Below are 13,986 nucleotides of genomic sequence, written 5' to 3'. Positions count from 1 at the left end.
ATATAAACTGAGTTTAGTATGGTCTATGCGGTTAGGGAGAGAGAAGGCACAACACCATTAGACTTACTCACCGTGATGGAATAGCCACGGGCACGCTAAAACCTCACCCCGCCACAAAAGGAACATGAGTAACTACAGTTCCATGAAGCTTGAGATTTTAGCCCTTAAGTGGAGTATGACTGAGAAACTTAGAGACTATCTGCTTGGCTATAAGTGTGTTGTCTCTGACAACAATCCCTTAAGTCATCTGACTTCTGCAACGTTGTCTGCCACAGAGCCGAGGTGGGCTGCCCAGTTGGCCTCTTTTGATTTTTACATTAATTGGTCAGGGTGGAGTAAAAATTAAAAAAAAAGGCTTATGCCGTCTCTCGTCAGTCTCCATCTGCTTCCGAGGTACTTCCCGGTACTGCCGTGCCTAAGCCTTTGCAGTATGCTTTGGGGTTGATGGATGCTGAGGCAGCCCAGGCTGCTATTGGCAGCTACAGCCATACCACAATATACTCCTGGTGAGCTCTGTGCTCTTCAACAAGCTAATCCTGTCTTTCAAGAACTGTGCAAACTGGGTTTGGGGTGCAGAAGCGGCGCCCTAATCATGAGGAGCAAGCACAAATGTCTCCAACTGCAGTGATACTGCTTCAGCATTGGGATCACTTGGATGGGCTCCTTTACCTTTGAGTGTTCCACCCTGATGGCGCTGAAGCTGTGCTTCAGCTGTTCCTACCTTGTGCCTTAATTGGTAAGGTTTTAAGCCAAGTCCACCAGGAGCATGGGCATCAGGGAGTAAAGCACACTCAGGCACTTCTCTGGTCCCGATGCTACAGGCCTGGTATGTCCTCTGATGTCGCCCAGTGGTGTCAGGCCTGCGAACGGTGCCAGGTTGCTAAAGATGTCCCTGCAAAAGCTAGCAGCCATATGAGGCATCTTTTAGCACCACTCCCTAATGAGATCCTGGCTGTTGATAATGCGTCTTTAGAGCCAGCCCAGAATGATGTAGATAACATTCTATCATTCTATTTTATCCTATTTCCTTGTGTCTATTTAAGCCCTCAGTTTTCCTCTTCCTTGTTGCACCATCGTCATTGTTTCCCCTCTTGCTGTGTGTTTTTCTAGTTTAGAGTTTTGGTTTTTCAGTTTTCTCCCAGGCTTCCAGTTTGTTTATGCCTTGGTTGAGATTTCGAGTTTTTTGTCTTTTGTATTATTTGAATACCTGAAAATAAAGTAGTTTTAGTTAAGTCTGTGTTGTGTCCTGCATTTGGGTTCACCCCTCCCAGCACACATCCCCCATCATGGCAAAAGACCCTGCAATAATTACAGAGAAAACCTTACAGTCAAAACGAAACCCTATGAGCAGCACTTGGTGACAGTGGAAAGGAAAAACTCCCTTTAAACAGGAAGAAACCTCCAGCAGAACCAGGCTGAGGGAGGGGCAGTCATCTGCTGAGGGGGGAGAGAAAAAAGACATGCTGTGGAAGAGAGCCAGAGATTAATAATAACTAATGATTAAATACAGCCTGATCTTAAAAATAGCGTCATAAGAGTTTATTTTTTTGTAATATTTGCACTTTTGGTCCTTTATATAGCTCGCATGTGGCACTTGAAAGCCACAGTGTTAGGTAAGTTCGGAGAAGAACATGATGTTAGTAGTGATGGGCAAAACGAGGCTTTGTGAAACACTGAAGCGTTCGAAGCATATCGAATCTTCGAAACAATCTGAAACCCATCTCCACAGTCACACCTGCTGGACAATTTGGTTACTGCCACATCTTGATAATGCTGTTCAATGAAACAATGACACAGGCGCACCCTGCACAAGTCCAAACATTGCTCCTGATTATATTATTAAGTATCAATAAGTATGATCAGCACATGTTTTGGAGAAACAAGGAGACTGTTACAGATGGCGAGCTGCAATGAGCAGAGCGGTTCAACAAACACTGTCTTCTCTCTGTTAACATTCGTGAGGCTGTTTTAGCTGCTTAGTAATTCAGTGGAACACACAATAGACCAATTTATAAAAAATAAAATACTGAGAAAAGATGCTGTGTTTATTGTGGTGACCACACAGCTGTCTTTGGCCTCAGTCGGCTTTGTTTCTTGGCAGCGCTGGAAAAAAGAAATAAAAGTTTGGATGTTTTTGGTTGACTTTTAATCTTTCTGGGAGTTCGTGTCATCAGGTTTTCACCCTGTTAAAAAAAAGCTAGAAGCTGGTGTAGCCTTCGGCTTTATTTTCTGTTCATTCAAAAATAAATGCTAAAGAAAAGCACAAAATCTTTTCCTTCTTTAAAATATAGGTTAAAATTAAGTTTTCATGGGCTCATTCTGGCCAGTCTCAACAGTCATTTTCACATCTTCACACTGACCAATACAAACACTTTTTGTGAGATATTTATAGCAGAAGCCGCAGTGGGGATCAAAAAGAAAATAAAAACCTCATTTGTCATGATAATTGCTAAGAAATAGTTTGCATGGACATAGTTTTTCTTGATTTAAAAACAAATGTATTTATTTTCATCAGGAACCTCCTGCTGTGCAGTGTGCAGGTTGCAGCATCAGCGTTATGGACGGTATCAGAGGTCCAGGCCCGTCCAGTCAGTCACTGTGACCCCTCAGCTGAATTATACTGATATATTTCAACTATAAGTTATACAAATTCATACAATATGGTAATGAAATTTTAAATACCAATTTCACCAGTAAATTATGGCAGTGCGAGCTCAGTTTAATTATTTGGTTCATCGCTTCTGCAGCGATCGTGGTGGCCAACATGACTGAGGAGGACACTGAGCGGAGGGTGGATGCAGATCAGACTTGGGGAAGTTCCTCTAATGTCTCTGAAAATAAATCAAAGTCATTCAGCGCGTGCAGAAACAAATGCAGGATTTTCAGTGCTCACAGTCAGCTGTCCCAGTGTGAGTTCGTGGATCCACTTTTGCACCAAAAGAAATGTTTCTCCTGTTTGTAAATGGATCGCCTATTTCGTTCTTCACAGTCCACAGAAACAACAGTGAGTTATACGTGTGTGTACTGCTTGTATGAAATAGAATCGTTGGTAAAAAAAAAAATAAAAAATCAGCAATTACAAGGCCCAGCTAACAAAAAATGACAGGTTTATTAAATAAAAAAAAAGTTTCATTGAATTAAAAAAAAAGAAGAAAAAACAAATGAATCCTGACACCTTCGGCCGCCTGGACACAGCAGAACCTGAAACACACCGAAGCCTCGGTTAGCCCCGGTGACGTGATGTAGGGGTTTTGAACCCGGTTTCGGAGCAGTGTTTCGGAACACCTTCGGAAGCTCGACACGGTGTCGAAACTTAAGTGTCGAGCTTCCCATCCCCAGATGTTAGTAAGTTCTTCACAAAATATGTTAAAACTGTATTTGGTTAGTATCATGCCTCGGGGTTTTGGTGTATGGGTGTGTGTATGTGTTTTCCCTTTTCTTTCTCTCCTCCGTGATGTGGGCGTGCTTGGGGACTGGCTCATGGCCGTCTGGGAGGCGGCCCCCTGAGACTCCTCCTTCCTGGGCAGGCGTTCGGCATCGCTGCTCCACACCTGTGATGCGTTGCTTCATCATGCGGCTCTTCTTAAGCTACTGACAGACCTCCGGTCTTCGCTGGATCATTGACTGAGTCTCAGTTAGTGTCGGCCGCTCTCTGAGTTGTTTTTCCTGTAACCGTTACCTTGACTTACTTGCTCTTCGCTCCTTGTCTCAGATCCTCTGTGGAAGTGCCTGTTCCGTCGCTGTCTCGTCTCCAGTCACCGCTCTCCACGCCGCCCAGCTACACTCTGTTGGAGTTCCGCCACCAACCCCTCTCACCAAGCCTGCCACTGCTCGCCCCTTGGATTCCTCCCTGCTGCCCCACGCAGTGGGCACCGCTCAGCCCGAGCTCTCCGCTCCATCTCCTGAGATCCCCATTCACGATTTCACTATAAATAAAACTGTCACTGTTTCATTTAAGCGTTTGTCTGTGTCCTCTCCTTCCCCACGTCCTGACAGAATGATCAAGCCACAAAAGGACACAACAGACGCTAATCCCCTCAGCCGGACCCTGGCCCTTCAGGAGGAAACCCTCAAGCATCACGATCACATGCTTCGCTTGATTGCCAGCCAGCTGGGAGCTACCACCCATCAGCTGGCGGATGTAAAAGGTATGTTGGAGACCACCGTTTTACAAGCTCATTCATCCTGCTCCGCTCCTTCCTCTCCGCCCTCCCCGCCTCCGTCGGGAGCAACGGGCCCACCAGAATCTGCGGAAAATTCCAAGAAGGCCCTACCCACTCCAGAAGTCTTCCATGGGGAGTTGGCGAAATGTGGGGGATTTCTCACCCAGTGCTCCTCGAGGCGACAGTTTGTTGTGATTTGGCGCTATATAAATAAAATTGAATTGAATTGCTCCTTAATGTTTAGACAGCAAAGGATGGTTAACCCTTTTCGGGGAAGAGCACTAGACTGGGGGCATGCAGTGTTGCGGGGGGACCCTGATCTGTCTTTCCACGATTTTCTGTCCAGATTCAAGGAGGTGTTTGACAAAAGCTCCTGTCCGGATGTCGCCGCGCAGAGACTGGTCAGCGTGAAACAGGGGAGGAGAAGCGTGGCCGATTTCTCTGTGGATTTGAGGATCCTCGCGGAAGAAGCTGGCTGGGAGGAGAAGGCACTCGGAGTTTTTCTAAACAGCTTAAATGATGATCTCAAATATGAACTCACCACCAGAGATCTGCCACGATCTTTGGGGGCTGTTATTTCCCTTTGTATCCGCTTAGATGACCGCGTAAGTGCACAGCGGGGCCTGAGAAACTACAGTTCCCATCATACCTCTCGCCACTCCGTTCCTGGATGTATTATTATCAAGGTAGTGTAAAGGCCCAATTATGGACAGGTAAATTAGCTTAGGCTATAAATGTGGTGGTGTGTTGCCTGTTTCATATTTCTATGGAAAAATAAAAGTAAACCAAACAAACTGTATAAAGGCTCTGCTACAGAAGGCAGCCTGTCCAGGGTGTACCGAGTTCTTAACCATATGACCGGTGGGATAAGAGACTTGACCTATAAAAAAGTTAAGTTGAAACAACATAAACAAGTTTGTTGATCAGTGTTAAGCTGACACTTTGAACTGTGTTGAACAGTGACCCAAAGAAAAATTACAGCCTTTAAAAAATGAAGGAGTTTATTTTGTGTATAATGACAAACCTATTTTTATACATTTGGACACAATTAACAGTTGTGTATTTGTGCCAACTTTAGCACTTCTAAAGCACACACACAACATGAGAACCGATGATGGCGCCATCTGATCTGAATGAGTGTCACAGTTTGGGAGGACTAAAGGTGAAAGGTCAGTCTCCCGTTAACAAACGGAGACATTCAAATTAGCAGAAGAGCTCCAAACACAGAAAGCTTTAAAAATCACACATTTAAAAATAAACACACACGTTAACTTGCAGCCAACAGCTCCTGGAGTCACATGTCTTAATGAAATATCAGGCAGAATTGAAAACTGAACTGAACCACAATTCTTTGAGCACTTAAAGGAATAAAAGGTCCAGCTGAGAAACTGCTGAGAGCAGATTCATGTTTGACTGTTTCAGTAACAACTCAGTGATCGCACGCTGCTCAGAAAAATACCACAAACATATGAACTGTTAATAAAAGAATGACTACTGATTATTTCTGCTCTTAACTTCAGTCTTAAGAGTTCAAAGATTCAATTTTATTTTTATAGCGTTTTTTATAGGCGTTTTATATTGTAAGATGATTAGAGATGATCCTGGAGATTAATTTCATTGCTGACCAAACAATGAAAAAATTAGACTAACCGACGAGTGTAAACCTGAGAAACACTCAGATATGAAGTTACATTTTAGGACAGTTTAATGAAAAATGACAAAAACTGTCTAAACCATCTGAAGCATTAACCACATTCATCTACAATGAGTCGCACTTCAAATGCTGCGGACAATACTGCAGACAATCAAGAAAAAACAAAATAAATCGATGTTTGATATATGAAGCTGATATAATATCATTCTAATATAAGATATTATATATGTATATGTAGCTGTAAAATCCACATCACACTGTTAGTCCCACTGATCCTGGACTGGATTTTATAGACAATAACAATAAAAAACATTTTTAACGGTCTTGAACCTGAATCCAGTCGGGGTCCTTTCTGTGTGGCATTTCTCCACAGGAGCTTCCTCCTTCAGCTCCCTCCCACAGTCCAAAGACATCCACAGGGTTCAGTTTAGTGTGAATGTGGGCATTAATGGTGGTCTATCAGCGTTAGCCCTGTGACAGACTGGTGACCTGACTGCCTCTCACTCACTGGCACCCTGCTGCGGTGTGTTTCTGAAATAATAAGGAAACAATTTCTAAATGTCAGATGAGTTCAGTTTTGCACTCTGTGTTAGAGCACTGCTGAATCCCTCACCTGTCTTCTTTTTGTAAACAACAAATGCAACTGCAGCAACGAGGACGACAACAACAAAGATGATGATGATGATGGTGATGGTCATGTCAGAGGGCATCTCTGCTCAGTAAAAGCAGCAAACAAACAAAATCAATAAAGCAGGTTAGAAATAAATCCATCCTACAGCATCAATCTGCAATACATATTTCAAGTAATGCACTAAAATTATATCATTAACTTTTTAACAAGAGCTGAAAAACCAAAGGCTTTACAGGTTACAGACACACTGATGAATTTCCAATATCAGTCAGATTTAAGTGTCTGAAATGTGACCCCCCCCCCCCCCCCCCCCCCCCCCCCCCACACACACACACACACACACACACACACACACATTACCACCACTAACCAACCACCCCTAAAATTCAAACATCACATTATAGATAATCCACAGGTACTCTCACTCTTACTTATTTGGGTTTTGCCCCAGTTGGTTCTGATCACTTTTGTATCCAGTTTGGTGATGATGGCGTCCTCAGAGAGCTGAAACACACACTCGTACCTGCTCCAGTCTGCAGGTGTGACTGATGAAACATTCAGATCGACACTCATCTGGACGGTCCCATCATTGTTGGGGAGGATCTCTCCAGGATCCACACCTTCATGGATCTCTTCTCCATCTTTCCTCCAGAACATCATGGCTCTGTGAGGGTAGAAACCTGTAGCGTGGCAGCTGATTGGAGAGGAGGGAGACTTCTGGAGGAGAGACACTGAGGGAAGAACTGGAGAGAGACGGGAAAGAGAGGGAGGGAGATAAAGGAAAAACAGACAAAGAAGAAATTCAGTAAGAAGAAATGTTTGAGTGTACACTGTACATGTTAGATAAAAACATGACAGTAGAAAACAACTGAAACAAAGATGAAGCAAAAATGTTTCTGTAATTCAAATCAGAGTGAGCTGTTCAAGCCAAAGAGTCAGCAGCTTTCTATCAGCTGCATCAGGCTTACTTTAAACTAAATGTAGATATGGTCTCAACGTCTGGATTAAATTAAACTTTCAACCAATGAATGTAATAATTTGTCATTAAATGAGGGAAATGATGAAAAAAACAAACAAACTTGTTTCTCATTCACTGATCACTGTACAATCCACAGCTCTGTGTGTGCTTGATTATTGTGATATTGTTCATGTGCATGCTTCTACATGATACCTCTTTATTCTGTGCAGCACAGTGATTATGATTGTATCTAATATGAGAAAGTTGGAGGTTCCAGGTTTCTGTAGTTCCTGCTCACTGCTGCTCTTTGAGTACATTTACACGGTTCTCACAGTGTCGGTCACAGGACACTTTAACATTAGACAGAACCTGTTGTTCATAATGAACTTAGAAATTTGTATTTAAATACTTTGCTGCCTATGAATGGAACAAACTACAGAACTACAACGACCCTCAGGCAGGAGTTTCTTACTTTATGAATGTGTCCTTGTATTATGTGTGTCTGAATCTTTGTATATATGCTTTCTGTGAACAGGTCTCACTCAAAATTTACCTCAGTGAGACAACCTGTTTAAATCCTTAATAATAATAATAATAATAATAATAATAATAATAACAGCCTGACAGCAGAGGGAACATTATCTCTGCTGTAATCTTAACAATGGGGAAAATATAATTTGTTAGAACAGTGAGTGGCTGATCTTATTGACCAACACATTAAACTCTAATTATCAGCCTGGATTCAGCCTCTTTTAATCACCTTCTAAATCATTAATGAGCCTAAATGTTTTGCCTTCTCTTTTTCTAAGATAATTGTATTTTTTGAAAGACAATGCAACACAAAATAAACACTTCTGCATTGTGCTGTGTGAGTCTACCTGTTCTCTGCAGGGAGCTGTTCCCATAGGACAAATACAGCTTCAGCCACTTTGGATACATGTTTTTGAGGAGGTTTTCATTGTTCTGTGTTCTCCTTTTGTCAGTGTCCCACTTCTGTTTGGTAACTTCAGCTTCGGCCTTCACTGCGGTCCACATCAGTGTCTTCAGGTCAAATTCAACCAAGTCTTCTCCGTCATAGCCGTACCGTAAAATACCGGTCGCCTCTCCGGTGTTTTCATCCCATTCACATCCTTCTATCATCTGTAAAATGTGGACACCTGAAAACAGAGATGGTAATAATCTGTTAACACTGTTATGGAGTGGCCGTGTGGCAGGATATGGATCTGAACACGAACTCTAAATGCAGCTGCAGTGCTGATTCTCACAAAGCATAATAAATAATGCACTTCAATCAATAATTGGTCTTCTAACAAGACTTAAGGGACCAGAGTCCATGTGGAAAATATTAAGATAAGAAACTTAAAAAAGTAAAATTAAGGCTGAACCGAAGAACAAATATGTAAATATATCACTTTAAGGGATGTTCACATTAGTAAGACATTAGGAAGTATATTAAACAAAACTGCACCTCCACTTTGCTGGAACTGCTCCTTCAAGCTGGACATTCGGGCTCCGAAGGTACTTGGCTGAATCACAAAGCAGTGCCGAGTATACATTTCAAACAACTGAGTGTTGTTCTCTAAGATTTTCTTCACCCAGTCCTGTCTTAATTCCAATATCCTGTTGTTGCTGTCACAGTAAGCCATCTGAATGCCATCAAGCAGCATAACACCCATAAACTCCGGGATGTTCAGGACTCCAGAGGATGCAGTGACAAGATACTGCAGTGAGTGTTTCACTGTGGAGCAAACAATGTTTATAATGTTACATTAAAGCTAAAAACGATCCAGCATCAGAACTTTGATTCACTCAGTATGATTATTATTTAAGCAGCAGTCAAAGGACATTAGTGTAAAAGAGGACTGCTCAGGTGTGATCAGTGATGTGCCAGGAGCACACACACACACATCTTAGTTTTACTCTGACAAAGATATGTTTGGCACAGCATCAACTTTAAATTATTAAATTGACCAACATCTATAAAAATGTAAGTAAACCAGTTTCAGGGTCAGTCTTTACGAACCTTCTTTAAAAGGGTAAATAAATATTGATACTTAGAAGAACTCATAATATACTAATTTATATATGATAAACAAACAGAGCTGTGGTCCAAATTTCTTTGTCACACAGTGACTAATTATATATTATTAAAAAAATCGTTCGGGGGATTCTTTTTAGTGCCGTTTTTATCCGCAGTTTTCCCGAAAACGAGAAATCAGTTTTAGTTGATCCAGACCGGATGAGACGCTCAGAGCTTTCTGGTGTACGTTTCTTACTTGCAGACGAAACTAAAGAAAAGCAGAGGCAGCAGGAACAAAGCCATCCTATCCTCATCCTCGTCCTTGTATTTATCCTTAGAATAATTACTGATCTTGTTCGTTCAGGCTGCCATGATCCACTCTGGAATCCCGATACGTTTACGGACGTAGGAAAAAACGCTCTTCCTGTTCCTTTCTTTCACAGTAAAAGAAGAAGAAGAAGAAGAAGAAGAAGAAGAAGAAGAAGAAGAAGAAGAAGAAGAAGAAGAAGAAGAAGAAGAAGAAGAAACAGCCTTTATTGTCCCACAGAGGGGAAATTTGGGTGTAACAGCAGCCGCAGTTATTATAAATATAAGTAAAAATATAATAATTCACACTATTAAGAAAAGAATATAAATATATATATATATAAAATCAACAAACAAGATTAACCTTAATACTACTAATAATAACACTATATACAATGTACATGATGTGCCTGTGTGTTGAACCTTAACAGGCCGGACTATTTACAGTATATTATATATTATCCTACATTGTGTAGGTTATTGTGGTTTTTGTTGGGAGCAGTGATGGTTATACAGTCTTACAGCTGCTGGGAGGAAGGATCTGCGGTAACGCTCCTTTGTGCATTTAGGATGCAGCAGTCTGTCACTGAAGGAGCTCTCCAGCTCAGCAACAGCTTCCTGCATGGGGTGGGAGACCTTGTCCATCAGTGATGTTATTTTGGTCAGAGTCCTTCTGTCTCCCACCACCTGCACTGAGTCGAGAGGACATCCTAGGACAGAGCTGGCTTTCCTGATGAGCTTGTCTATCTTCTTCCTCTCAGCTGTAGATAAGCTGCTGCTCCAACATACTGCTGCATAGAAGATGGCTGATGCCACCACAGAGTCATAGAGTCCTAAATAAGTGGACCACCTTTTAAACAGCCACTGCGTGGCTTCAGATAGAATGGTGGAATGAAGTGACTTTTTATTTGGGCCCGAGCACAACCTGTGTGAAGGCCCTATTGTAATTGCTTTGGACATTCAGGCAAATGAACTGCTTTTTTTGAGGGCCTAAACATGCTCAATAACTCATGAAATTTTGCACACATGTCAGATCTGGTGAAAATTTAAGTATTTTAATGGTTTCAGGCATGGCCCTTTCAAAATGGCTCTACAGCACCACCTTTAGTTCAATTCCCACTGCTGTGTTTCACGTACATGTATGAAATTTGGTACACATATGTAACATGTCCAGACAAACAAAAAAGACCAGAGGGTCCAATGGCCTAAACCTAAACTCAAATAGTCCGCTATTTTGAATCAAATGGCTGATTTTAGCCATTTCCTGCCCTCATACTCTCTCTAATAACTCAGAGGTTTTGGATATAATCAACTTCGCATTTGTTTGTCTTATGTACACACCAGGGGGAATCTGAATTTCAAAAATGGTGAGTTTTCACCAGAGGGCGTGGTCATGACACCACAGTGAATTTCCATAATTTGCCAGGAAATTCGGATTGCCTCTCATTCAAACCTGCATTATCCAATCTGGATCAAACTTCCGCAGTAGGATGACAGTCTGCCCCTGAACCTATGCATATGATAATATTTACTGACAGTTGCAGCGCCACCTAGTGGGTACAGGAAATGTCATGTTTTACACTTTGCGGTACAGCTCCAAGGTGCACTCACAGAAATGATTCATGGCAGAGTTAAGTTTTATGCATTTACATCTATTTGACTTTATTTAATAACTCGTATTTTTTAAATGTATGCCTTAAAATTAATTAATATCTACATAATCTAATCAATTCTAAAATATATTGAATGTAATTAGTTAGTATGTACCTAAACAGTTTAAATAATTACAGTTGTAAAACAAACAAGATTCTGTTATGTAAAATTTATGTGATTGGTTTTCACTGAAGTTATGAGAAGTGAAATGGGGAAACCGGTAATGATGTCTTGCACCAGAAGGTCTGCGTATGAACTCCAGCGCCTTGAGAACATCATACAGAAGGAAGCCTTCCTGTCTTCTTTGAAGTTATGGCAAGTATGTGGACGTTATCTGAACCTATAACCGATACAAACCTGATTATCTGCTCTCCATTTCACACTCTCTCCCTATCATACTTTGTTTCTTCATGTAATTGCCTCTCAGTCTCTCTTTCTCTCTCCATCCTGCTCTTTTTACTGTTGTCCCCTACTGTCCTCTCTGTATCTTTCTTTCTCTCATACTTACTTCTCTCCCACCAGTGTAACTTCACACACATTGAGCATGGGATTTAAAAACAGTGTCAAATTTGGTCTTAATGGGTTGTTCTCAATTTTTTTTTCCTTCTGCAATGTAATTTACAAAGATGTCATTCCTGTCTTTCTTCATTAGCATATCTTGTAGTATGTTTAGTGTTGCTGTCCATGGATAGAAACAATGGGATAATTATTGTTTTTCTCTGTGAAAAGGCAGTTGAGGATCTGAGGCAGTCAGTAAAGCCAAAGCCGGCTGTCATAAAGTCATAAAGCAGTGTAGTTGGAAGCATGAATTGTTTTTGCTGATGGGGCTGAATATTGACTCGAAGGGGGTGTTTCCAACAGCCAAGGGGTGAAGGGAGAGACAGGGTTAGGTTAGGGAAAGTTGGTTCTTTCTCTTCCCAATCGTCCTCCCTCCAACCTTCCTCTTACTCCTACTGTCCTCTCTTAGGCCGATGCAAGACAGCTCACTTCTTTACAGGTGCTGAAAAGTTGAATCATTTCAGCTTTTCAATGCTGCCCAGCACCTCCCCTGTTGATTACATCACAAGGTCAGGTTTTGTCACCAATTTGCAAAAAAACTGGGCAAAACACAGTGTGAGTCAGCTTTAAACTTAACGGGCTTGATGCACACACTCCACCACTTCCTGACACGAAGACTGCATCTTTTTTTCCTCTACCATACTATTGTTTTAAGTGATTTATCAGGTGCCTAGGCTCAGCTCAAACATGTGAGAAGAAGACCACTCCTTCAAAGGATAATTGTCAGATTTTAATTGTCACCTTGGCAGAAATGTGAGTAGTATTCAAGAGTAGTACTGCACACCTGATTAATCACTTAAACTTATAGTATATACAGGAAATAAAGGTCTTCCTGTCAGGAAGGAGTGGAGCTTGTGCATCAAGTCTATTATTTCAGTGAAGAGTGTAAGAAGGAGAATAAACCTTACCCCTACAAGAGCTTAGGAGACAGAAGAGGTGAGTAGAGAAGGCGGAGGGTAGAAGAGAGGGAGAGGTGGTTGGAGAGGTTTGCCTCCTTTTCTTCAATTTGTTTTCCCTGCACCAATGAACAGTTTATTTGGGTCTTACAGCTACTGGCTACATATTTACATCACTGATCTCTGAATAAAATCGGTGGGGGGTTCCTGGTTCTGTATTGTTAGATGTCTGTCTATTTTTAGTTGTTGTCATCTTGATTGAAAAGTCCACAATTTGAGAGCAGACTGTGTGTAATCTCATGTTAACAAGAACACAAAATGCATCCTTGTGACTTTTTCTTTTTTTTTTTCCAGGCTTTTAGGAGGTGATCAAAGGTCTTAAGGTCATTGTTAACTTGAACATGCATCCATCTCATTCTCATGAATGCATATGTGCAGTGCTTTAAAGAAATACCTTCAAATTAACATTCAATTGGCATAAGGATGAGCTGCTTAGATTTTGGTGGTCAAGGTTAGGTTCACACAGCTCATCATTCTGTTCTCTTTCTGTTCCAGGACACTGAATCCAGAGAGGCTGAGGCAGACGTTGCAGAAAAGACCATTGGCATCTACACTGTCCGAGCGGAGGGTCATGGTCCTGATGGTCCAGGTAATGGACGCTTTGCTGATGTTGGTGTTGTGCTGGAAGGCATGGAAGTTCTCCATAACCTGCAGAGTGTCACCCATGCATGTGTGATGCTTTGTGGGCTGATCTACGCACTCAACTTGAGCTATCCAAAAACCCTGAAGCGTACATTTGAGGTGTACCAGAAAATCCTGATGGACCTGGACTCAACCAAGCTTTCACCAAAAGTACAGGCACTGAAAATCAAATTGCTCCAGTGATTTGGCTGGCAACAATGCACTTACACAGCCCCTACCTGATTTTTCTTTTTTCTCAGACAGGATCTTGTGTTCAAATGACCCCTTAGTTCTTGAAGGGTGTGTCAGGGAAATACCTGTTTTTGTTTTGTTTTCTTGTGATGTTGAAGCATTTAATGGGAGTGTTGTGAGTGTGGCTGTGTAGGTGGCTTCATAGATGGAGAGTTTCTAAAGTGTGTTAGCTGGCAGTGTTGCAGTGGCTCAGCTCAAACTACATTTGTCTTTC

At 41.7% G+C, this 13,986-nt stretch overlaps 1 protein-coding gene and 1 long non-coding RNA gene across 3 annotated transcripts; one reads left to right on the top strand and one right to left on the bottom strand.

Moving 5' to 3' along the window:
* The first annotated feature begins 3,538 nt into the window (after positions 1–3,538).
* On the top strand, positions 3,539–5,168 carry LOC115787855 (uncharacterized). The gene is made up of 3 exons (XR_004020550.1): positions 3,539–3,634; positions 3,713–4,148; positions 4,510–5,168. It is a non-coding gene; the product is annotated as an uncharacterized LOC115787855 (long non-coding RNA).
* LOC115787853 (major histocompatibility complex class I-related gene protein-like) lies at positions 5,147–9,839 on the bottom strand. Of its 2 annotated transcripts, XM_030740608.1 has the most exons (6): positions 9,683–9,839; positions 8,875–9,144; positions 8,285–8,563; positions 6,880–7,191; positions 6,431–6,529; positions 5,147–6,348 (listed from the first exon to the last, which is right to left on the bottom strand). In XM_030740608.1, exons 1-6 carry the CDS (start codon positions 9,738–9,740, stop codon positions 6,263–6,265), a joined length of 1,104 nt encoding a protein of 367 aa, XP_030596468.1. In that variant the 5' UTR covers positions 9,741–9,839; the 3' UTR covers positions 5,147–6,262. The 2 variants fall into 2 exon arrangements, with proteins under 2 accessions (XP_030596468.1, XP_030596470.1); XM_030740610.1 differs by lacking the exon at positions 6,431–6,529.
* Between the last annotated feature and the right edge of the window lie 4,147 nt (positions 9,840–13,986).

This window comes from Archocentrus centrarchus, chromosome 11, assembly GCF_007364275.1.
Source record: "Archocentrus centrarchus isolate MPI-CPG fArcCen1 chromosome 11, fArcCen1, whole genome shotgun sequence".
In the NCBI taxonomy this organism is placed as follows: Eukaryota; Metazoa; Chordata; class Actinopteri; order Cichliformes; family Cichlidae; genus Archocentrus; species Archocentrus centrarchus.
Note: the sequence above shows the minus strand (reverse complement) of the source record. Positions and strands in the feature narration are given on the sequence as shown.

What these genes read in the sequence shown, in the direction of transcription:
- LOC115787853 (XM_030740608.1), bottom strand. Translation starts at nt 9,740, where the DNA reads ATGAGGATAGGATGGCTTTGTTCCTGCTGCCTCTGCTTTTCTTTAGTT. An exon ending in TTCTTTAGTTTCGTCTGCAA is followed by an intron (nt 9,145 to 9,682) that starts GTAAGAAACGTA and finishes TTTGCTCCACAG; the next exon opens with TGAAACACTCACTGCAGTAT. An exon ending in GCAGTTCCAGCAAAGTGGAG is followed by an intron (nt 8,564 to 8,874) that starts GTGCAGTTTTGT and finishes CTCTGTTTTCAG; the next exon opens with GTGTCCACATTTTACAGATG.